The 22,868-nt window shown below is 41.0% G+C and overlaps 1 protein-coding gene and 1 pseudogene across 2 annotated transcripts in view; one reads left to right on the top strand and one right to left on the bottom strand.

Moving 5' to 3' along the window:
* Cep70 (centrosomal protein 70) overlaps positions 1-22,868 on the top strand; it is a 43,352-nt gene that overhangs the window by 11,495 nt on the left and 8,989 nt on the right. Inside the window, exons 4-11 of one of the 2 annotated variants that reach the window (XM_032910115.1) lie at positions 3,783-3,873; positions 4,026-4,149; positions 5,006-5,186; positions 8,621-8,790; positions 10,637-10,693; positions 11,910-11,994; positions 12,084-12,172; positions 15,392-15,466. In XM_032910115.1, coding sequence (XP_032766006.1) covers positions 3,783-3,873; positions 4,026-4,149; positions 5,006-5,186; positions 8,621-8,790; positions 10,637-10,693; positions 11,910-11,994; positions 12,084-12,172; positions 15,392-15,466 — 872 coding nt within the window. Of the gene's footprint in view, positions 1-3,782; positions 3,874-4,025; positions 4,150-5,005; positions 5,187-8,620; positions 8,826-10,636; positions 10,694-11,909; positions 11,995-12,083; positions 12,173-15,391; positions 15,467-22,868 lie in introns of those variants that run through there. The other variant, XM_032910114.1, reaches the window with a different exon arrangement.
* Positions 2,402-3,098, bottom strand: LOC116907159 (annotated as a pseudogene).

Raw genomic sequence — 22,868 nt, forward strand, 5'->3', positions numbered from 1 at the left:
CTTAGATAAGTGAACATTTTATTATTATACAGCAACCCTAAATATCTCCTAAGACCAAGTCTTACCACCACCTCCCCAGCTTACTGTCTGATGCTATTCCCCTTCTACTGCCTCAAGAAGAACCAAAGACAACTATTATCCTATCATACATACTATACTATATTTAACTTTCATACTATCTCATAATTATATACTTACACACACACACACACACACACACACACACACACACACACACCTATACTTACATATGTATGTGGAGTAAAAGACCAAAGGCCAGTGCAGAAAGAACTCACTCATCCTGGATGAAAAATGAACTCCAACCTTTATTGCATCGAGGAAGAAAATGCTTCTCCCCTATTGCTAAATGAATTAAAACCAAGTCTGTAAGAAGAACAGCTGGGGTGGGCCCCTGCAGGATACCTGGTAAATTGGCAAAAACCAAGCAATTAAGACCTTCTGTCCCAGTTTCATTTGCTTCTGTTTCTGGGATTTCCTATTCATGTATTCTTGTTGGGTGACTGTCTTGGTCAGGGTTTGTATTCCTGCACAAAACATGACCAAGAAGCAAGTTGGGGAGGAAACACTTTATTCAGCTTACACTTCCACATTGCTGTTTGTCACCAAAGGAAGTCAGGACAGGAACTCAAGCAGGTCAGGAAGCAGGAGCTGATGCAGAGACCATGGAGGGATGTTACTTACTGGCTTGCTTCCCTTGGCTTGTTCAGCTTGCTTGCTTATAGAATCTAGGACCACCAGCCCAGGGATGGCACCACTCATGATGGGCTCTCCCACCCTTGATCACTAATTGAGAAAATGCCTTACAGCTGGATCTCCTGGGGGCCTTTCCTCAAGGGAGGCTCCTTTCTCTGTGATAACTCCAGCTTGTGTCGAGTTGACACACAGAACCAGACAGCAGAGTGACTAAACCAGGCGCTGATAGAGATGGTAAGCCAGCATCAGCTCTGCCCCGCCCTGCTTAGCCTCTTAGCTGATGCTTCAGCTACTTTTATCTCTCTGCCCTCTTGTAGTTCAGAGTTCTTCGGGCATCTTCATGGATAATAGATGTTGCTGGGTATGATACCTGTGTTGAGGTGACTGTTGACATTACATCTCATCTCTGATTTTCCTTGACTTGGTTGCCTTCTCCATGCTGTCTTTAGTGAAGAGAACCTTGTAGAATCATGGTCTATAACACCATGGATAGTCTATCTTACTGGTCTGGCTTGCTCTCCTGTGCCCTAAGTATCAACAGCCTCCCTTACTTCCCTGCACAGGAGGATTTGAAATACCATGGTTGCTACCCATAGGATCTTCTTTTGTAGTAAGGTTAGAAACTTTACCTGGAGTGAGGCCTGAGTTGTTGGGCTCTCTGATCCCTCCTTCTTTCTCATTATTCTGGTAATTGCATGGAGGACCCCTGTGAGGTGGATATCATCTATAATGGTACTTCCTGTCTTGAACTGGATCTCCACAGGGCCTGTAACATTTGCTTCTTCTCCACCTTTTTCTTTAACTATATCAAGCTTGAGACTCTACTTCCAAAAGGTTCTTCTTGGGCTTTTTCTTTATGTGAATCTGTTGGGCGTATACATCATCTTTGGTGTGTCATTCTTGTTGATGAGGGCACATCCATTTCTTATAGTGAACTGATGTAGGATCTTAGTGCTTCTCTTGTCCCCTGCTGCTGCATGCTACCTGTGGAGCCCTGCTTGGTGTCTGGTGGTGCGGAGGAAGGGGTGGCTGCTGGGTCTCTGTCTTGCTGTTCATCTTTGAGTTGATGGTGATTGGGGTAGGCTCTGGCAGCTGTGGCTGCACTGGAGATGTGATGATCAGGAGACTGGAGGCTAGTTATGGCTGCCTAGGCATCTCCTTGGCCTGCTGTTAGAGATCAGAATGGTTGGTCAGTCAATAGAGGAATCATACCAAACATCACAGGGCTTGAGAGCACTGAGTGACTGCACAGTGTGTTCACAAATGCCTCTTTTGCCTGTTCTGGGACTTTGAGAATGGCACCTCAGAAGCAAGCAAAGAGACTATTGAGGTGGCCCAAGCTTGTCTGATCTCACAGCAAGCAAGATGATTTCCAGGAACTCTCCACGAAGTCTCTAACCATCAAAATCCAATAAAGTATAAAACATTAAGATACAGATTTTGAACTGTAAACAAATAAAATAATTAATAAAAAAGATAGAAGCTTATCTACAAGCACCAAAGATGGCTCCTTCCACTTGCGCTTGTTCAGTGGGCAAGAACTGAAGATGGGGGTAGCCCCTCCTGTCAATGCACTAAGGAATGACTCTGATATTAAATTATAGTGAAACTTTAAATGAACTTAGTGTTATTCTATGTTGGTGGAAATGGGAGTAAAGAATGAGTCCTCAGTTCTGTTGCTGGCCACTCATGCTGTTTTGACCTTGAGTGGCCTTGGGAAGGTCTAACTCTTCCTTTTCTTTCCTTGGGTGTTTGCCTGCAGATTTCATATGCTATCTACTTGACCATCTTGACTTTTCTCATTGGCTTTTCCTTGAGCTTCAGTACCCACTTTGTCACTTCTTCCACGTGTGTCTTTGGCTTCTCCCTCTTAATGTTTAGCTCGGCAAAGCATTTCATGGTTTGTTCGTGCAGTACTTGTTTGAGCAGTTCAGGATCACGCTCTACATGTGCAGGCTTTCCTTCCTTTAATCCCTGTCCCTTAACAATGTGCTTTTTTTCTGCCTGAATTACATCCAGGGCCCTGTTCTGTTCCTGATATAGGAACAACTTGTAAGCTTTGTCTTCAGGTTCAAAAGCCTTTTGTGCTCCAACATCATTGTCTTGATTTTTGTCAGGACACACCAATATTACACAGCTGCCAAAACCTCTCCTTTATTTCTTTATCTGTTACTTCAGGAGTAGCTGAACAATCTCAAATGGGTCCACATTAAAGAGGAACCTGGACAGATCAATCTTTCAATCTGATTTTTGGATGTAAAACTTAATCTCCCTTTTGCTTGTTTAACCTCACTGCCTCTGCTACCTGCCCAGAGCCTGCCCCTTTGGAAGCAGCCATTTCCCGAGTCAGCCCTCACATGGACCTTGATTTCTTTTTTCATCATTTTTAAAGGGATACTTGTTTCCGAGTGCCTAGTTTTAGTTTTTAGTTGTGTTCTCTGAGAATGGTCTGATCTTTTTTAATTAGACTTATCTGTTTCACTGAAATTACAAGTTGTTTTTGTTCTAATTTCCCACTAAGGCCTGCATGTGAATATTTTGTATAATGCAATAACTTAATCATTTGCATATTTCTATTCTGTTGCTGATTTTAGTAAAAACATACATTTTACTTTTAATTTAATACATAAAATTTCCTATTAAATCCAGGCATGACACGCACATCTTTTATTCTAGTATACTTGGGAAGCCGAGTCAGTCACATCTCTAAGTTCAAGGCTGACCTGGTCTAACATTGCCAGTTTAAGTCCATCCAGGGCTACCTAGTAGAGGAAAAAAATTCATAAAACCTTTTGAGTTCTGGAGAGATGGCTTGCTGGTCTTCCAGCAACCATCACAGCAGCCATGTCGTGTGACTTACAACCACTTCAAACTCAAGGGGCTGACACTTGTCAGGTGTTTGCAGGCAACTGAACTTAATGTGTCATGTCTACATGCAGACACACAAACACGTCCATTTAAAAATCAGACGTCTTTTGGAGAAACAGTTCTTTTCTGAAAACATGGGCAATCATAGGAGGTTTTTCTCCACATCTTCAACTGATTTTTTTTCTCTGCTGTGCTTGTAGCAGGAGGAAGCAGAATGGGAAAGCATCAGTAGGCTGTTGGTGACGCGTGGCTTTAAACCTTTGTGCCTAGTCAAAGGAGCCAATCTCAGAGGTAACTACTCCTGCTGATTTGTTAGGTACAAAACAGAGTTTTTTTTAAGAAGTTTTTTATCTTAAAATGGTTTTACCTTCCCTTTGGTTTTACTATCTCATATGTGTGTATATATATAATATATATGTGTGTATAATTTTTTTACAATGCAGATTTCATCGTTTTTGACAAACAATCATCACAAAGAATGAGGCAGGCTTTCAAAACACTGATGGAAGAAACCACACGTCAGCAGAGCATGATACAGGAGCTCATAGAGACAAACCAGCAGCTTAAGTAAGGAAAAGGGGAGTGCCCCTGGGGTTGTTTGCATGTATTCTAAACACAGCTCTCTGAAAAGGATCCTGAAATTTCTTTATACTTAGATTTTTTTTTTTTACGTCTTATGTGTATGAGTGTTTCTGTTAGCATGTTTGTAAATGTCCCATGGGGGTGCCTGAGCCCTAAGTGTTCAGAAGAGGGTGCGAAATCCTCTGGAGCTGATTATGAATGATTATGAAGCACTGTATGCATGCTGGGAACTGAACCTGGGTCTTTCGGAAGAGTAGCCAGTGCTCTTAACCACTGAACCGTCTCTCCAGCCCCCCAAAATTTCATTTGTAATGAATGTAAAACATAACATTTTTCACAGATAAATGGGCAAACATTGAGTAAATTACTTTAGGTAGCACTTAGCACTGAGGTGTAATGGTACCTCTGTTTCTTCTGTTACTCCCTCCTGTAAGAGAGACAAGACTGGATATGTCAGGGGGCATGGCCGCAGACCTAGTAGAAGATAGAAGTGTTGAGGCTAGGCTACAGTTCAGTGCTAATTATGCTAATTTTTGAGTCTCAGAACCAAAATAAAATAAGAAATATTAAAAATGTGAGGGGCTGGAGAGATGGCTCAGTGGTTAAGAGCACCGACTGCTCTTCCAGAGGTCCTGAGTTCAATTCCCAGCAACCACATGGTGGCTCACAACCATCTGTAATGGGATCAGATGCCCTCTTCTGGTGTGTCTGAAGACAGCAACATAAGAGAATAAATAAATAAATAAAAATGTGAAGACATTTTGGAAAGTAACCTATTATATGACATGTATGATCTGGTTTACTTTAACACTGATGGGAAGGAATTGTGTCTGTTAATTAGAAGTGAACTTCAGCTAGAACAGAACCGAGCGGCACACCAGGAACAGCGAGCCAATGACCTGCAGCAGATCATGGACAGTGTGAAATGCAAAATTGGTGAATTAGAAGATGAATCGCTAAACAGGGTTTGCCAGGAACAAAATAGAATAAAAGACCTTCAAAAGGAATATAAAACGTTACAGGTATTCTATTGAATTAATATATTTTGTTATTTGATTAGTGTTAAAATAGTTCATCATAGTTCCAGGTAATTTCCTTGTGCCTTCCATGTTGTATGTCCGGCAAAGAGGTCAAGGAAATCCAAATGTTTTGAGGTATGTGGTTGAATTGTTAGAAGAAAACAGTTAACATTGGCAGAGGCCAGTAATGCTAATAGGTGATCTTTTCTATTTAGCACCCCATTTTGACATTCATCTATGTGGCTGCTTGCTGTAGTTTCATGAGTGTTCCTAACAGGTACATGTATATGTCTGTGTGGATGTATGCCATGAATGTATGGGTGCCTTTGGAGGCCAGAAGACGGTGTTAGGGCTCCTGGAACTGGAATTACAGGAGCTTGTGAGCTGATGGTTATGGATACTGGAAACTGAATTTGGGTCCTCTAGAAGAGCAGGAAGCTCTGACACCAATGAGCCTTTCAGCATCTAATACTGCACTTTGTGCAGCTCATTGTACCTGCACAGGGATTTTCCTGCACTTGTAAATCTAAGTCTACTTTATAGCAGCCATAGTACCATGTTTAGAGCTTTCATGTCCTATATATAGATATCAGTGCCTGAATATATCTAAGATTGTTCTATAATGAGCTCGGATTTCACTGTAAATGCCACATAATACTCTATGTATATCCCATACTGAATATTATAGAAGTCAGTTATCTGCAAAGAAATCCTAGTACAATGTATATATAATAATGTCATAATATCCAGAGTATAATTCTTGCCCTGTTTTGAGCATATGTCGCCCTGTACATAGCTCATAGTGCCTTCATACAGACCATAATGCTCTGTTTAGAGTTTATGGTGTCTCGTGTAGATGTTATAGTGTGTCTGTATATGGGGTCATTTTCTTAATTGGTGATTGATGTGGGAAGCCCCAGCCCCTGGTGGGTGAGGCCACCTCTGGGATGGGGGTCCTGGGTAAGAAATCAGGCTGAGCCAGCCATGGAAGCAAGCTAGTAAGCAGCTCCCCTCCATGGCCTCTGCATCAGCTCACACCTCCAGATTCCTGCCCTGTGTGAGTTCCCATCCTGACTTCCCTCAGTGATGGGTTATGATGTGGAAATAGAAGTCACATAAACCCTTTCCTCCCCAGTTGTTTTTGGTTGTCAGTTTCATTAAAGTAGTTAACTCTAAGACAGCAGAGCTTATTGGAAATCTGTACAGGGAAAGGAGAAGGGAGCATGGTGCAGTGCAGGCAAGGACAATGCTATTTCCTCCTGTGCTGCTGCCTTCTTCTCTCTCTCATTCATTTGCTCAGCAGACGTATTGAACACCTGCTATGGCCCAGGCAGAGGTCACAGTGCAAGAGACAAATGAACTCCACCACTCGTGTGGAGACCTAGGAAAGGGAGGTGAAACCTCACCATACAGGAAGGGGAGCAGGACCTTTTCTAATTTTATTTCTTTTTATTCTATGTGTATGAGTGTTTCCCTCTGTGTGTGTCTACATACCACATTGTGTGCCTGAGGAGACCAGAAGAGGGTGTCATGGCCCTTGGGACTGGAGTTACGGATGGTTCGGAGCTGCCATGTGGGTGCTGAGAATTGAACCCAGGTCCACTAGAAAAGCAACCACTGAGCCTTCTTTCCAGCCCCAGAAAAATGTTTAATGGAAAAGCAGTATCATTACCTATATTTGGCAACACCAATACCTATATTTGTTTAGCCCAAGTATCAGATTGATGCATCTCATCAGTAAGCACCAGTCAAAACCCAAAGGAGGGTGGCATATATCCCTATACAAGGAAGTGACTGGTATTTCTCCAGCCACCCAACGAGAGGAAAGGACAGGGTACGGAGAGGATGCAGCCATCATGATCTGACTCTCTGGAACTCCAGGTATCAGTCATATGTCTGCTTTGTTTCAAGACTGAGGAGGAAAATGGTCCCAGAAGCTGCCATTACTCTTCTGCATGTCTCTCCCATAGACTCTTGGTTAGAAGGAACACTCTGGGGCTGGAGAGATGGCTCAGTGGTTAAGAACACTGACTGCTCTTACAGAGGTCCTGAGTTCAATTCCCAGGAGTCACATGGTGGCTCACAACCATCTGTAATGGGATCCGATGCCCTTTTCTGGTGTGTCTGAAGACAGCAACAATGTACTTACATACATAAAATAAATAAATAAATCTTATTAATAAAAAAGAATTCCAAAGCAAGCAACAACAAGTGATAATGAGGATTTGGAAAAAAGAGAACTCTTACCAAAGGGAGTAGTAGTAGTTCAGCCACTGTAGAAATTAGTGTGGAGTTTCCTCAAAAAACTAAAAATAAGCTACCATATGACCGTTATACTCTCCTGGGTGTACTCCAAAGACTAGGTTAACGCAACACAGAGACAATTGCACATCTCTGCTTACTGCAGTGTGCGTGCGTGCATGCGTGCATGTCTTGAAAGTTGAAGCCAGACTGGGGGAATGAAGACCAGTGGGGAAGAAGAAAAAGACAGATATAGAGACACAGCGGTGAGCATTGTCAGGACACACGATACACAAAATTGTTCCTATGACTCTCATCACTGTTTAATGAATATATGCCAAGGACATTATCAACCACAATGATTACTTCTAGGTTTTGGCTAACTTATACACTGGCATCCTCATCACTTAGCTATTGAGGTCGTGCCTGGTTTCATGAGAGCCAAAGCAAAGGATGGATTACTGTATATTTCCAGTGACCATCATTTCATGGTCACTGGAAGAGGGAATATTGCCAGCAACTAAGACTATGACACCTTTGAGGGTTGCTAGCTTTCAATAAATTTGATACCTTGGACAGGTGACCATGTACTTAACCATGAGTGTTCTGTTTTAGAAGTGATATCTTTTTTTTTTAATATATCTAAGGCACAAACTGATTATTCCTGGTTATGGGCCTATTCTGGATTTATAGTTTTCCCCTTTGCCTGGATGGAAGTCTCAACTGACTACATCATTTGTGACCCATAGATCATTTCAAACTTGTAAGTTTTTCTTTTGGGGTTCTTTTAAAATATTTTTAATACATAGATTGCTTCCTGTTTCTCGTTTGTATCTAAATGTAGATATAAGGTAGGCATAGCAGTACACACAAAACCCTAGCAATTAGAGGCTGATATCATAGTATGCAAACTGGAAACCAGCCTGGTCTCATAAAACTATTAAAATAACAAATTATATTGGCTTCATGTAGATTCATAAAACCCTTACTGATTATTTAACCTTGAGGGCATGCAGTAAACATAGCTTTTTTATTTTATATGTTTCGTGACATATTAATATTTCTTGCATCAGTTTTAAACATCCTTGATGCTACTTACTGAATGAAACATCTCAGTGGAGATGGTGACACAGGTAGAGCGAGACAGCATGTCCTCCGTGTATAATCATAACTGTGCTTTTACAATGTTCTTACAGATGAAATGCCAGCATTATAAGAAAAAACAAATGGAGCAAGAAGAGACCATTGCTTCTTTGCAAAAGGAGATCCGCAGATTTGCCAAAGAGGAAGAAGAGCGTGTTATCACTCAAAAGAGACTGTTTACCCATCTCTGCCGAAGAGTTCCTCATTCAGTCTTGGATAAACAGTAATGCTTAGTGCATAGGATGATAATGGAACTAGGTTGATTTTTTTTCAGTTAATTTTTTTCTTGATGGTGGTTAGATCTTTTGCTACAGAAATCTCCTTTTCTCCTTTTTCTTCTAGTTCATCATTTTGTGTGTGTGTACATGCGTCTGTGCATTTATATTGTGCATGTGTGCATACATGCACTGTGTGAGTGTGCATGTGTGTGAATATAATTTTAAGAGTATTTTGAGGAATTAGCTTATTAAAATTTATATGTACAGGTGTTGTGCCTGCATGTGTGTATATGCACCATGTGCCTGCGGTGACCAGAAGAGGGTGTCAGACACCCCTGGAACTAGAGTTATAGACAGTTGTAGGCCATCCTGTGGGTGCTGGGAATAAAACCTGTGTCCTCTGAAAGAGCAACCAGTGCTCTTAACCACTGAACCATCTCTCCAACTCCTTGAGGAATGGGTTTAGACACTTATTTTTAAAATATTAACTATGGATGGGTATAGTGGCACATGTCTTTAATTCTAGCACTTGTGAGGGAGAAGCAGGTAGATAGAGCTCTGAGTTCTAGGCCAGCCAAAGCCATATAGTGAGAACCTGTCTCAAAAGAGAAAACCCAAAATAAACAATGTTTACCAGTTTTGTGTATGTGTGTGTGTGTGCATGCACATGAATGTGTGACTGTGCACATGCCTGAGTGTGTGTATGAATGTGTGTATGTGTGTTTGTGTGTGTATTTACATATATATACATATATACACATATATGTATGCAGAAATTAGAAGAAGGTATCGGATCCCTTGAGACTAGAATTCCAGACGGCTCTCATATGGTGCGCTGGGAATCAAACCAGGTACCAAGTAAGAGAAGCAAGTTTCCTTAACCACTGAGCTTTAGGCATTATTACTGAAGGAGATTGTCAGAGGTAGGAATGTTAGGACAGGAAGAGTATGTATTTATAAAGTGAGACATGCTTATAATATATAATGGAAGATAAACACACACACATATATATACACATATATATACATATATATATATATATATGTATATATATATATATATATATCTCCACTCTAAGACTAGGTAGAACTAGGTATGAACATATCATTTAGGGATCTCTCTCTCTCTCTCTCTCTCTCTCTCTCTCTCTCTCTCTCTCTCAGTGTAATACTTGTTTCTGGCAAGAATTAGTGAAAAATTTTAAGTTTTCCAGGCAATCTTTGCCAAAGATTTGATTTTTAGTAATGTGTATGTATATTCATGTATGTAGGTTTATGTGCTTGTGAGCAGGTCTCCAGAGTCATTGGAAACCTCCAGGGCTAGAGTTACAGGTGGTTTTGCACTACCCTATGTACGCTGAGAACTATTTTTTAGGCCTGGCGGGATGGCTCAGAGGTTGGGAGTACTTGATACTCTTGCAGAGAACGTGGGTTCTATTCCCAGCACCCATATGGTGGCTCCCAATTTCCTATAACTCTAGGTTCAGGGGATGGAATGACTTCTTCTGGCCTCCACGGGCACTTTAACACAAGTTGTACATATACACATAAATAAGTCTTAAAGAAAAAATTAAAATGAATTTTCCATGTATGAGTGCTTTGCCTATACGTATGTGTATATAGCACGTGTGAGCCTGTACCTGTGAGTCAGAGGAAAGCATTGGATCCCTTAGAACGGGAGTCATGGGTGATGTGAGCCACTATGTAGTTAGAAACCAAACCTGTATCCTCTCCTAACTGCTAAGACATCTCTCTGTTCCCAGTCTGTATTTTTATCTTTGTAATTTGAAATTATCTAGAAAGTACAGTAAATGCTACCTTTTGAAAATAATTGAACATATTTTTTTCTAGATTGCTTTGTCTAATTGATTACTATGAATGTAAACTTAGAAAACATCATATACAAAGGTATAAATATAATTTTTTATTTTTTTTACATTTATTTTTATTATTATAAATTGTTTCTGTAGCTTTTGAGACTTTATGATATGGAAGTCTTTATATCATTATAAAGTTCTTTTCCAAATATAATTATTTTTTATTCTATGGGAATTCGATATCTGTATACAGTGTATTTCAAAAATATTTACCATCCGTTTCTCTCCCCTCCCCCAATTCTGGATTCCTCACCACATCTTCCTCATAGCTTCATGTTGAAATTCTTTTTAATAAAAGTCTGTAAGACAGTATTTTACTGTTTAGGTTAAAATGTACTGTATCTACATGAAACAACAGAAGTGTATTTCCTCTTATATTGTAGAAGCATCGTTATATATCCACTGGATAAAAGTACATTCATGAAGTATGTGCACATACAGTACATTGACTGTGGGGCAGAGCAGAACATAGTTATATACATTTAAATACTAAAGATAGAATGTCAGTGAAAATCCAGGCATGTAGCTGGGCGTGGAAGTGCATCTGTAATCCGAGCTTTCTGTAGGCTGAGATAGCCAAGGACTGAGGACAGTGAATCACCAGCTGGCTTGAGACTTGCCCCGATAGTCCCGTGGGAAGATTACATTAATGCCTATGCAAGTCAACTTAAGGCATAGTGGTATATACTGTCATTGTGAGGCAGAGGGATGGTGTATGGGGGCAAAGGGAGAGTGGTGAGGGGTAAGGAAGCAGGAGGCTCTGCACACAGATGGCAGTTCTCAAAGATGGATGGGATGAAGGATTTTTCAGTTAGATGAATACACCAGCAGGAAAATGAACACATTTAGGCATGTTCAGTAATCTCAGAGGTTTGGGACACAGGGTAAGTGCGGTGTGCTGTGTACTGTGTATTGGTATCCACTTATGCTCTACAGGGTGTTTTTAAAAAGACCAGGGAATGTTCCATTTGTGTTTTGCTTGTTCGTTCAAGTATTTTTCATGCCCCTCTTGTGTCCCATGACAAAGTTTTTGGTTCTCACACATTCTAAGTGAAGAGTAGTAAACAGACCACTCTAAGACTAGGTAGTTGCTGCGATGTGGTACTATTCTCTGTACAACAAGTAGGAACTTGGGATTCCCATGTTTAAGTTACTCAGCCCTTACTAAATTGGCTTCAGTTTTGCTAGCTGCAAGTTCTCTTTAAGGATAGAGTTCCACAAGATGCACTGTGTTTGTCTTCCCACAGGCAGTGTGGGGAGGATGACAACCAGTCAGAAGGAAAAGACTATCTAAACCTGGGCGTCTCACCAACTTATAAAGGCCTTCTGATGGTATGGAGACCAGGAACTGACAAATACCTTTTCATAAAGCAAAATAATCCCTAGGAGAGTTACTTATTTTACTGTGAAATACATTGCAGTCATTACAGAAGCAACTTGAGAAATCCAATTCCAAGATCGACGTGCTGTTGGGTGAAAAGCTGAACCTACAAAAAGATCTGGAAAACAGGTGAGGAAAACAATAAGAATGTTAGACCAATCATTCCTGCCCCCTTACTCTAAAACTGCACCTGAGTGAGTACCTGACCCTCCTGTGCTCCTGTTGACCAGTAGTATTTCATGGTGAATGGTGAAGGGAATAAGAATCCTTCGGCAAGCAAGGGAAATGCGAAAATCGGAATCCATGTTGAGGTTAAAATTGGCTAAGAACTTTGAGGAGATTCAGGGTTCCGTTTTCTGTTTGTGTTTATATGTGGGTGTAAGTGTGTGTGCAGTTGAGTATGCACATTTGTGCTCCTGTGTGTGGAAACTAGAGGTCAGCATCAAGGGGCACTGCTGAGTTGTCTACCTTGTTTTATGAGACAGGATCGCTCCGTGAGACCTGCTGGGTTGCTGGGAGTTTGCTAATTAGTCTAGGCTGCCCCGCCAATGAGCCCTAGGGATCTCCTGTCTCTGCCACCACCCTCCCAGTGCTGGGATTGTAAGTGTGCACTCTTGTGCGTCTTAGTGGACTCTTGGGTTTGAACTCAGGTCTTCATGTTTGCATGCCAAGCACTTTACCAGACGTAGCTGTCTCTCTAAGCCCAGGTTCAGTCTTTGTTTAGTTTTTCTTTTAAATTAGCTATAGTGAGGGCTGGAAAACTGCTGTGCAAGCGTGTGAGAACTTGAGTTCAGATATAGCACTCTTGTGAAAAGGCAAATTGTAGCAGCGTGTATCTGTAACTGTAGCATTGGGTGAAGGCGTAAAGACGGGCAGATTCCTGGAGCTCATTGGCTGGCCAGTTGGCCTAGCCAGTTGATGGAAACTAGGTCCAGTGAGAGAACAGATCTCAAAACTAAGATAGGCAGTGATGAAATATGATACCTGATGCCATCTCTGGTCTTCACACATTCACACACATGTGCATGTGCACTTGTACACAAACATGCACATGCTCATATCCACACAAACACATACATACATATCCTGCACACACATAAAGGTAGCTATAGTCATGTATGATTGATATACAATAAATTATACACAATTTGAAAGTATTGATATAATTGGCCTCTGTGAATAGTCACCACCGAGAAAATTATCCCCAGGATTTTTCCTTGTGTTTATGTAGTTTTATCCTCACACCCTTATCTTTACCTCAGACAATCTCTGGTGTGTTTTGTCTTTCCTAGGTATTGTATAAATGAATCACAGTATTTCTTGTTTGTCTTTATAACTTCACATTACATTTTAATTTTTAAAATTATAAATTGACAAATTTTAGTTGTAGTCGTCATGGGATACAAAGTTATGTGATCTAGGAATGTAGTGTGGAATACTTTACATCAAACTAATTGACACCAATTATTTCAAATGCTTACTATTTTTGTGGTGAAAACATTTGAATTTTACTAACTTAATGAATTTAAAATGTATACTCTATAATAACTTTCTATATCACATTCAATTTCAGTGGATTTCTCATTCTAAAATTACTTTTAGCTGTTTTTCTTTTTTTACAAATTTATTTATTTATTTTATGTATGTGAGTACACTGTCCCTCTCTTCAGACACACCAGAAGAGGGTGTTGGATCCCATTACAAATGGTTGTGAGCCACTGTGGTTGCTGGGAATTGAACTCAGGTCCTCTGGAAGAGCAGTCAGTGTTCTTAGCTTCTGAGCCATCTGTCTAGCCCCAGGGTTTTTTTTTGTTTGTTTGCTTGTTTTTTTGTTTTTGTTTTTGTTTTTTTTTCCGGAGCTGGGGACCGAACCCAGGGCTTTGCGCTTGCTAGGCAAGCGCTCTACCACTGAGCTAAATCCCCAACCCCTGTTTTTGTTTTTTTTATATCCCAGTGTTATAGGAGCGAAAAGTCAGTTGTTTCTGTTACAGAAAATAGGCAGCATAATTATTGTTGGCAGTGTGTTACCTAGAATGAACATTAATAAAACTTTAGTTTTACTCAATAATTTTTATTGTAAGTCAGGCATCATCCCAGGTTTTGGGATAAAACAATGACCAAAGCAAATCTCCTGTATTTCTTCACTTATAATTTAGTGAAAAAAGATTATGCAGTGGCCTCAAAAACTTGCTGTGGACCATGTGAAGGGGGAGTAAGAACTTAAAAGCATGTTTGGGATCATGGACTGTAGGTTTAGGATAGCAGTCACCTGTTGTGCGAGAGACAGGAGTGACATTAATGAGGTGTCCTAGCTAGGGCCCTTCTGGCTGTGATGATATCATGACGTGACCAGAAGCAACTCAGGGAAGGAAGGCTTTATTTCATCTTACAGCTCAGAGTCCATGATTCAAGAAAGTTGGGGCAAGAGCCTTGGGGCGGGGACTGAAGCACAGGCCTTGGAAGTATATGCTTCCTGGTTTGTTCCTCAGGGCTCCCTCAGACTGTTTTCTTGTTCCAGCTAGGACCATGGGCTCAGGAGCGGGTGGGGCCCTCCACATGATCATTAATCAAGACAGTGCTGCAAAGTCTTGCCTGCAGGCCGATTTTATTGAGGTGGTTTTTTTGCTTTTTTTGTTTGTTTGTTTGTTTGTTTTGTTTTTTTGTGTGTACACCTTTAATTGCAACACTGGAGAGGCAGAGGCTGGTGGATCTCTGAATTCAAGGCTGGCCTGGTCTACAGAGTGAGTTCTAGGACAGTCAGGACTGCACAGAGAAACCTTGTCTCAAAAAAACCAAAAAAAGATTTCATCTTTCCAGATAGTTTGTGTCAAGTTGACAAAAGCAAGCAGCCCAGAGGAAAACATGTTTTAGTGTAAAAAAGATTTAATATCAAAATATTAACAAACTGGGTGATGGATATACCAGAAACAAGTTACATAGTATCCCAAGAGTGAATAACAGCTTTAAATAATGAATACAGAATGAAATAAAAATGCCTAGTGAACACCTCAGAGTTAAAGATTTAATAAGGGGCTGGAAAGATGGCTCAGCAGATAAGAACTTTGTCTGTTTTCCAGACGACCAGAGTTTGATCCCCAGACCTCACATGATGGCTCACAACCATCTGGACTCCAGTTCCAGAGGATTCAGTGCTGCCTTCTGGCATTCACAGGCATCAAGTACACAAGTGATTCAGGGTATATATGCAGGCAGAACACCCATACACATAAAATTTAGTTAAAATAACGTAATGTTTATTGATAATAAGATAATCCTTTCTTTATTGTTTGGTATGTGTTTTTATCTCTTCAATAAACTTATGTACTCACCATGATTTCTTCTCTACAGGCCCACAGAACATGAATTGAGACTTTATAAACAACAAGTGAAGAAGCTGGAGAAAACCCTTAAGAAAAACATAAAGTAATTGCTTTTTGTTTTTGCTTATAGTTGGGTCCTATGTTTATCATTTGCTCTTTTATTTGTCATCTGTTGTGTTAATATCCTGTTGTGTTAATAATTGCCAGGCTGAGTGGGGATGTGACATTAGAAGTAATTTTGAACTAACCATGCTAACATCAACCTATAAATACCAGCACTGTGAAGTATGGACAGGAGGATCACAAGCATGAGGGTAGGCTGGGCTATAGATAGCAAAGCTCTGTCTCCAAAAAAAAAAAAAAAAAAGTAAACCGTGGAAAGGGGATATTTCTGATTCTAGGTCTAAAAACAATTTGGATTTGACTTTATTTTTTATTTTATATGTTCTTGAGGATTTCATGCATTCATATAATATGAGGTTATATATATAATTTCCCCTCTACATCTTCCCTCTCCCCTAACATGTCCTCTAAACAACTTTGTTATTTAAAAAAATAGCCTGCCAAATCCATTTGGTGTAACTGGTATGTGCATGGGTTTGATACTCTACCAAGCATGGGGGTCTTGTTGGTGTCCACATCCTCAGAAGGAATGATCCTCCCAGATACTTAATAGCATTAAGGGGTGGGCCCTGGAAGTCCTCTCGCCTGTCTGTGTTAAGAGTCTTGTTTGGCTTAACTATAAGCACAGGTGTTCTGAGTCCGTGACTATGATTGTCATGTCATGTTCAGAGTGCAGACTTCCATAGCCTCTCCCCATCCTCTGGGTTTTCTGTTCTTCTGCCTTGTTCCTGGAGCTTTTGGGGTGGCGGAGGGTGACAGGGCTGAGCACTCTGTCTTGTATTCTCAGCTCTGTGACCAGTTCTGCGTCTCTGCATTTCTTGCTGCCCACTGTCAGACGGAACAACTTTGATCAAAGGTGAGCACCCCAGGTGGTTAGGTATAAACATGGATACTTAGGCAGCATTTTTGGTTTTTTTTTTTTTTTTTTTTTTTTTTTTCCCGGAGCTGGGGACCAAACCCAGGGCCTTGCGCTTGCTAGGCAAGCGCGCTACCACTGAGCTAAATCCCCAACCCCGTTAGGGCAGCATTTTGACAACAAGATCATTTATCAAAATAGCAATGGCAGGTCCTACCATAAGACCTCCGAACTCCTGAGTCATGAACCTCTGACAGGTCATAAAGTTCCCCGTGTGGAACAGGCCTCAAATCCAACCAGAAGGCTGTTGTCCCAGGACACTTTTGGACCAGAGGCGTCTCTTGCCTGGTCAGTCAGTGCTGAGGCATTAAGGCCCAGCTGGGTAGGAGCCTGCATAGCACACTCCGGCTCTCTGAGAACTAGCCAGCATTAGGAGTTTCCTGGGTAGTTTGAGACTTATTTCTGTGTGTCCTGTGGCCAAATTGTATGGTGTCTTCAGCAATAGTGTCTTTAGAGTCTTGTCGTATTGTCCGGTGGGTAGCCAGAGGCAGTAAGAACAGCCTGTGTTGTTCTGGAGACCTCTGGAGCCCCCCTGACCATTAATTCCTAGAAAGTATCCATGTCTTACACCCATGTATTCCATTGTCACCCAAGCAGGTTATTTCTATTACAGAGCTGTCATCTTTTTAAGTTGTAATTTCAAACTAGCCTCTCAGCTAGTGGACTTCCATGAGGCTTTTTTCTCTATCTTTAGTTTTGGTTAACTTGTTCTCTCTTTAACCCCCCAACCTCCATGCTTACTTAACTCTTTAACAACAGTTCCCCTCTTCTTTTATTTCACATAAATTCTTCTGTCCCTTCAATTTAAAAATTGGGTTGTAAGATAGTAGTAGATCGATTCATTTGTGTTATTGGTATAGATATTTCAGTTTTCACTGATAGCTGCTTTTTCTCCTCCCTGTGGAAACACTATTATCACAACTGAAAGGCAAACAAAACAAGGAGGGGTTCATTGTGTATCTACTGAAATGTGGGGAGAAACTTAACTGAGAATTCTGGGAAAGGGTGGCAAAGGTTACTTTAATCAGTGAATATCCCTTCTTACTCTTGCTGTGTTTTGGCTGCACAGTAGGCCTTCCTAGTATCTATGTGGCATTTTAAACACTGGGGCTGCAAAAGCTAAATAGACCTCATTAAGATAGCATAAGGGAGAAGGATCATGAAGGAATGGAAAAGGCACTTTCAATACAACATGAATACAGTATTAATGGTGGTGTGCCTGATAGCAGGATGGTGTGGTGGGCAGAGGCACCACAAGCCTTCTGTGGTGTGTGACTGTCGAGTTCTTTTTCAACCAATTAAATAATTAAAAGGCAGTAAAGGATCCAAGTGTAGCAGAGCTAATGTTTTTTCCTTATTTGGATGTTTTTTATTAAAATTTCAAATGTTATCCCTATTCCCAGTTTCCCTGCCATAAGTCCCCTATCCCATTCCCCCTCCCCCTTCTATGAGGGTGTTCCCCCACCCAACTACCCACCCCTTCCCACCTCCCGCCCTGACATTCCCCTACACTGGGGATCCAAGGGCTTCTTCTCCCATTGATGCCCAACAAGGCCATGCTCTACTACATATGCAGCTGGAGCCATGGGTCTGTGTACTCTTTGGATGGTGGTTTAGTCCCTGGGGTCTCTGGTTAGTTGAAATTATTGTTCTTATGGGGTTTCAAGTCCCTTCAGCTCCTTCAATCCTTCCTCTGACTCTTCCAATGGGAACCCCATTCTCAGTCCAGTCGTTGGATGGGAGCATTCGCCTCTGTATTTGTTATGTTCTGGCAAAGCCTCTTAGGAGACTGCTATGGTGCAGGCCCTTCCCAGTTTGGGGTTAGAAAGTAATTTTGTAATGTCTGCCTAGTATAAGTTAGCCAGTCTGTTGGGTTAGAGTTTTCTTCTGGGAGTATCTCCCATATCCACTTTCCTCCTGAGATAGTAACTCTACTCTGTGTCCTATTCGGGAGGAGTCTTTTCTAGAGAATGTCTCTGTTATGGCTCATTCATCTTGTCCCATTAATCTAGTACCTAGTTTACCAAAAAAGATCTCCTTTCTTCAGGATTGTCAGCCAGTTCTGAGAAATCTACCCTGACTCCTGAGTCTTGGCTCCACTGAGGTGCTTGAGTACAGTTTGGGTAATGGGTATGGACCCCAGATCTCAAAATGCCCCAGTGCAGGTTAATCCAGTAAAAGTAACTCCCATGTAGGATGAAGTCTAAGTGTGCCATAGAGGTTCCCAGAGTTTTCCAGACCTAAGATGATATTAGTACTCACTGCGATGTGGGTCCACCATATCATTCCAGTGAGTTGAGACTTTTTAGTTACTGGGGATTCAATAATCCATCAGCAGCTACAGGGTAGGGAATTTGGGGTAGGGGGGCAATGAGTGGTATAACAGTGGCCTTTGCATACCTGCCCAGTCTTTAGAGGCCTCTGGTGGGATGTTGCTAATGGCCACACAGTAGTGAGACTGCTGTCTAATAAGTATTGTCTCTTGTTTCTCCCATAGCTAAAGAGAAAAGACCAGATATTTTGTTTTGGTTGTGTTAAAGGGATTCCTAAAAGGTATTGCTTTATTAATTGAAGTTCTAGATATTCCTGAAAAATGGTCCCCTTTATAAAGATCTAGAGTAGTTGGGGCAGCCCTGTACTTGATTCAAATTTGATAATGAAGAAACTTGGCATTTTTGGAGGAAGATGAAAGCCCTATATTTTGCCAGGTCTGTGAAATTAGGTCAAAGAAATTAGGTTCCTGGGTGGGACATTAGAATATGGGAAGGTGGGTATTGGAGTAGTTACAAGAATCATCTGGAAGTAAAGCAGAGTGACTTCAGACATTATCCTGAATTATGGGAAAAGTTACACCACAAAGTAAGGTAGGCACAAATATAAACTAAAAGCTACGGCAACAGTAGTGCCTATACATGCTGCTGCTTTGGACACATATGCTCTTCTTTTGTTTGAAGAGCAGCTTAAGGTCCCCAGTGGTTTACAAGAGTAACTGACGTGAGTTGGCCTTGGTCTCAGGATCCACTGATAGCTTAGGAGAATCAGGAAAAGTAGTTTAAGGCTTGAGACCAGTGTGATGGATCCATGCATCTAGTTTTGCTGTTCATACTGCTGTACGTAAGGATAGGATAATAGGATATGGTCCCTCCCACAGTGGGTAAGTGAGAGATCCATTTTAATGAGGAGTTTTACCTAAGTCCCTAGAGTAGAAGTGGAGTCTCTGCTGTTGTTCTTGAGAAGGCCCAATTTGAAGTTCCTGACAGTAGTTGCTACAATTTTGCTAGTTGGAAAACAAGGGAAATTACTTGACCATTTCTGGATCCAACACTGTAACATTGGTAAGATATGGCCTGCTATACAGTATCTCAAAGAGAATTAGGCCCTAACAGTTAGGGATGTTTTAAAGCTTGATTAGAAGTGTGGAGGTAGTTTAGTCTAAGGAGATCTGGTTTCCTGGATGAGCTTTGTAAAATGCCTCATTAAAAGTTTATTTCCAAGAGCCAGCTGTCAGTCAACGTGAAAACTAACTGAGGGACTAAAAATGATTATAGGAAAGGCAGAAAGAATATGCAAGAGATAGATATGGGAGGGCTGCTGGTTAATACCGTACCAGGAGCAAGTGTATTTTCTCACTGTCTTTTAAAGGCAGGCAATAGAAAGCATGAGCAATTCCAATATCTATGTTTGACTAAGCCCATTTCCTTTAGGCTTGGACAGTCTCTCAAGGACGTCTGCATAAACAGAGGAACTTGGCAGGATATAATGCACATCTTAACTAAAAAGAAAGACAGATGTCAGCAGACTCATTCATGATTAATCAGAAGCAAGAAGTTAGCCAAAGTTAACTCTGGATGTGAACCCCCCATGTTCCCCTTTTTATCTATACCAAAGCTGACAAAGCTATTGGTGCAGAAAGGCTATGCCTGTCCTAGGTGTCTCTTCAAGAAGTGTGGTCCTTTCCCATCACCAGTATATGAATCTTAGCATCCATGTCCTGTCTTAGGTTGCACCACCTCTGAGATATTCTTACCCATCTTTTTTTTTTTATCTATAATGGTCAGGCACCTTATCAGTCACAGAGAAGAAAGTTGTTCCTGTCTTGGGTTGCCAACTGAAAACACAGCTCTTACCCGTCATTGGCACATGAATAATCTTGTATTTGTGGCCTGTCTTAGATTAAAAAGGTTTTCAGGATGAACTTACCTGTCATTGACTACCAGCTTCTGCTAGGGAAGACATTGGAGCTTGAATTTATGCAATTCTGCTTTGATATCTGTGAAAACTCTGATGATTCCTCTCAAAAGAGCAGGTAATAGACATGCCATAAAAAGGATCACAAAGCCAAGTCCTGCTGTGCCCAGTAAGAGATGTAAACAAGGACCATGAAGGAAAAATGGCCTGTAACTTTTTCAGAATATCTTCTGCAATACCAGCAGCATCAAAAGATGAAGACTTTGCATTTCTTAAACTTAAAACCTTTGTATGCAGGGCTAATAAAACTAAAGAAATATTAGAATTATGCCATATACCTTGAAGATGCCTTTTTACTCTGGTCCAACTGTGCTGACTCTCATTATACATTTTTTAGAGTTATACAAATTCAGATATATCAAGCATGGCATTCCAAATGGCTTCTGACTTTCATTCCTCAGACCTCACCTTCCATGATCTGCACTGTGTCATATAATGCAACAATGCTTTGTTCTAGCCTTCTATCCAAGACCTCTTGTATGCTCAGGGAATTGGTCACATTTTCTGGAAGATGATTAACAAAACTAGCTGCTTGTACTTCTTGTGCTAAAGCTAATGCAGAAGTGGTAGCACCTGCTGTGTTACAAGGAGTATTGCCACCAGCAATTATCAGCCCAGCCATACTTTTGCTCCTTGCCAGAGTGTGAACTAATTCTTCTAGAATCTGTAAGCCTTTTTCAGAATACCATTATTCAAATAAATTTACAGGAATCATAATAAAAGCTGGTTGATATGCTACCATTACAAATTGACCATCATACAGTGCAGAAACACAATTGAACAAAAGACAATTAGAACACTGAACTCATTATTAGAGCCAATAACAAAGGTGACATTCCCAATTAGTAAAAGATTAGGTGGGGTAATGCAGGATGTTACATTTACCTTAACCCCCAGAACCTGTTCATTTTTATCCACCACAAACATAACATCATACAAGGCAGCTTCCAATTTCCAAATATGTTTCTGAATATGTCCAGAACGAGCCTTCCAAATGCTCACTGTTATTTCCTTTGGTCTAATATTGGGTTGATTTCCAGATCAGTCCATGACTGAGTTGGGATAATCAGTTGCATTAAAGCAAAGAGGAGGGTCATTATAGCAGTTTTTCCATTTGATTGATTTTTCTCTGTGTTCTCTGTCCCACAAGGTCTAAAAACCTGAGGCACAGCAGCTCATCCAATCTGAGATATAGGAATTCCCACCTTAATGCTTTGCACTACAGTCTTAAAGATAGTCTTCTTCCAAGTCTGAGGGTGCACAGAAACACATCCAGCATTGGTACTATTTCTAGTAAAACAAATAAGTAGGCTTGACCTATAGCAGTGTAACTCACTAATTTGGAATACTTTCTACTCTCAGACCAAGAAAATCCTAACAACTGAGTGTTAGAAGTCACAAGTACTTCTGGCCTTGACCTACAAAGGATAAAGCAAAGATGGGTCAGGACCATATGCCCAATACAGCAAGATCCTTTGTCCCATCATCAGCATGTCTCATCCATCACTCTGGCAGCCACCCTAATTCATCCTCTTCTCTCCTCTCCTCTCCTCTCCGCCCCTCTTCCCTCCTTATTACACAGAGGTAAAAGTTGGGTTGGGTGAGCAGTCCAGAGCTGGTGCTTTTTGGTTAAGGCTTTCTTTCTGTTGAAAAGCTGCCTGTGATTCAGAGGGCCATTCAGTCTAAGCATAGGCTTAGGTTTGAGTTTTCTTGAAACTCTTTAAAAGAAAGACATGGCCAAATTCACCATACCCTGAGATCCAAATTATATAATATCCCCCCCGACTCCCAGGAAGGCCTTCAATTATTCTAGAGTCTTGGGAAATGGGAAGGACAGCATTGGTTGGATTTGTTCTAGCCTTAGGACTTGAATTCTTCCTGTTAGACTTTGATCAGGATAAGCAACTCTGGTCTGATTTACTAGTGCCTTATCCCATGTCACCCTTTATCTCCTTAACCTTCTTGCTGAAAGGGGATTGGTCTGAGGTCCAATAGAAAATCTCCTTGGAGAACCTGTAACGAAGCCATCTATGTATTAGAATACAATATTGTAATGGTCCAGGATGGGCCCATTCCATTAAATCTTAGGAGGAGAGCTGGTCCAAAGAAGTATGGACTGTCTTGAAGCCTTCGCAGGAGCATAGTCCATGTGACCTGTCCAGCCTTTTGAATAAGTAAGTCCTCAAAGGCATAGGGAGGTTGACTGCTGGTGTATATG

The sequence above is a fragment of the Rattus rattus genome, chromosome 8 (genome assembly GCF_011064425.1).
Source record: "Rattus rattus isolate New Zealand chromosome 8, Rrattus_CSIRO_v1, whole genome shotgun sequence".
Taxonomy (NCBI): Eukaryota; Metazoa; Chordata; class Mammalia; order Rodentia; family Muridae; genus Rattus; species Rattus rattus.